This window comes from Xenopus laevis, chromosome 7S, assembly GCF_017654675.1.
Source record: "Xenopus laevis strain J_2021 chromosome 7S, Xenopus_laevis_v10.1, whole genome shotgun sequence".
Taxonomy (NCBI): Eukaryota; Metazoa; Chordata; class Amphibia; order Anura; family Pipidae; genus Xenopus; species Xenopus laevis.
Window position 1 is genome coordinate 82415804 of NC_054384.1, and position 2376 is coordinate 82418179.

Genomic DNA, 2376 nt, shown 5'->3' on the forward strand with positions numbered 1-2376 from the left:
CGGCCTGGTATGCTGGTATGCTAAAGTCATACATTGGGACAAATTCACTAACTTCCGAAAATTCGCCAGCGACGGCTTCGCTCACAGCACAACACTTCGCCAGGTGTAGATTCCCAAGGACAACGCTAATTCACGAAAATCCAAAGTTGCGTCCAGAGCGCCGAATGTTGGCGAAGTTGCGCTAGCGTTACTGCGCCAAACGAAGAGAAGTTGTGCTAGCGTTTCTGCGCCAAGTGAAGCGAAGTTGTGCTATCGTTACATAATTTGCATATGGCGGTAAGTTAAAGTTGAATGGACGTTTATGTTACAGCCAATACATTACACTACAAAAGCCCAGGAAACCTTAATAAAATAGAGTTGTTATATTGCCCTACACATGAGCCCAGTGTACAGTTTATGTGCCATATGTTAGGAAATGTAGGTGGGAAGGTTACCCCCAAAAAAAATTACGCTCTTTTTCAGCCTACCACCCTGAATAAGGAAAAGACACTAGCGGTTTTTTTTTTTTCAACTATTTTTTGAGGAACTCCTATCTACTCTATTGCACTTTGCCTGGTCTGAGGTGGCGAAGGCAAGTCTGGCGCAAGAGGTAACGTTCAGTAAATTTGTGTAGTTTCGTCCATTCGCCAGAGCACAAATTCGCCAGGCGTTAGGGAGCGAAGTACCGCTAGCGTCTATCTCCTTCACTAGCGAAGTTACGCCAGCGACCGTTAGTAAATCGGTGAAGTACCGAAAATGACGTCACGCTGGCGAGTTTAGTCACTTCGCCCTTTAATAAATTTGCCCCCATAGAGAGGGTAGTCCTGAGAAAACAAACCCAATTACGCCTTTTACTAATGCTTTGAAACTTGTGTGTAGGTTTAATGGAGCAGAAGCGAAAGCTGCGTAGCTGGACTTAAATGATACATGTTCCCTCAGTGATTCTTCTCACAGGGAGGCTAATAACGGAGCAACTACTACTCTGTGTAGGAAGGGGGGTTCCATGGCGTCACGGAGTCCCCTGCACATGTGCACTGGTTGCGCCTCACAACACCAAGCCAGGCTGGAAGGACACAACAGAGGAGTGCTGGTTCGGCTCATAATTTAGAAAGATCAATTCGTTTTTAAACTGCACATTATCCCCTGGGAAATTAAACTGAAACCAGGGACTTGCGCCTTCTCTTGCTACAGTCCAGTTTCCACTATCCGTAACAAGCTCTGTATTGGTGAACTCGAAAAAAAAAGTAGTTCCGCGATGAGCTTCTCCAAAATATGAATGAAAAAAGCGCGCCGCTCAGCTTGTATAAATGGGGGCGAGCTCATGTCCCGCCCCGGGGGTGTTCCTGCTGTGTAACTCCGCCTGGGTAACACCATCCAGGACATGCCCTTTCCTCCGCCCCCCTTTCCCCTAGTTGCTCCATCCCGGGATTCCTTCAGCCCAAGCTGACACTCTCAGTGTTGAGCCAGGCAGGAGTCGCACTCAGCGATCGCTCAGTAACGCTGTAACAGCCACAAGGTGCGCTGGGACTATCTGCGCTGCGCTTATTCCCTGCTGTGCAGATTTGAGCCACCTGCGAGGCATCACTAAAAATATCAACAAATGGGATTTCTTCTCCCCCTGACAATGAGCACCTGAGCCCCCTGGACCGGACTTACCCCCAACAAATTCATTGGCATTGCCTTTCTGTGCCCCTGCTGTGCTGCCAGTCTGGATTGTGAACTAATCGCAGGGATTGCCATTGAGAGGACAAACAGAAGAGAACAAAAAAAAACCTGGTCGCAAGAGCTTGCAATTGATGGGATGTGTTCCGGTGTTCCAGATCATCAGTGAGGTTCCTCCGCGACCCATTGGTACCTAGTGGGAGTACTGCCGACCCCCCAGCAGCAGGATGACCCCTGAGTACTTCTTGAGGTCTCTGTTGATGATGATTTTAGCTGTGTTCTCCGCTAATGCTAGCAACTGGCTGTAAGTGGGATCCGTGTAATTATTACTATGTGCTGCTTATGGAAAGAGATGGGGGGCTTCATTGCCTGATAGGAGACCACTACACTCCAACTTATTCATGGGCCACAAGGCAGGACGCACCGCAGCTGCTGTAGAACCCCTTTGGCGAGTATCCTGCTTCTGTTCTATTGACTGACACGTACAGTCACGTGAATGAAGAAGTAGAATGTCAGGCAAGAGGTTCTGCAGCAGCCGCGATAGTAATGAGCAAATGCAAATGACTAGTGCCCGGCCGGCAGTGTGTCCTGGGAATGTTCGGGACATAAAGTGAGTCGGAAGTGTGTTCGGGTTATTTCAGTGCAGCCGCGGGAGCCGGGCAAGGGGAAAGTGATCCACTAAGCGGGGGGTTTCAGGCTGAGCTGTGCCAGTTTCCCGCTGCTGGTGTCAAGCTG

General features: G+C 49.2%; 1 protein-coding gene across 1 annotated transcript in view; it reads left to right on the top strand.

Annotated features, from left to right (window-relative positions):
* Positions 1-1404: 1404 nt before the first annotated feature.
* wnt4.S (Wnt family member 4 S homeolog) overlaps positions 1405-2376 on the top strand; it is a 50099-nt gene continuing 49127 nt past the window's right edge. The window contains exon 1 of the mRNA XM_018227909.2: positions 1405-1945. Coding sequence (XP_018083398.1) covers positions 1869-1945 — 77 coding nt within the window. The 5' untranslated portion in view covers positions 1405-1868. The remainder of the gene's footprint in view (positions 1946-2376) is intronic.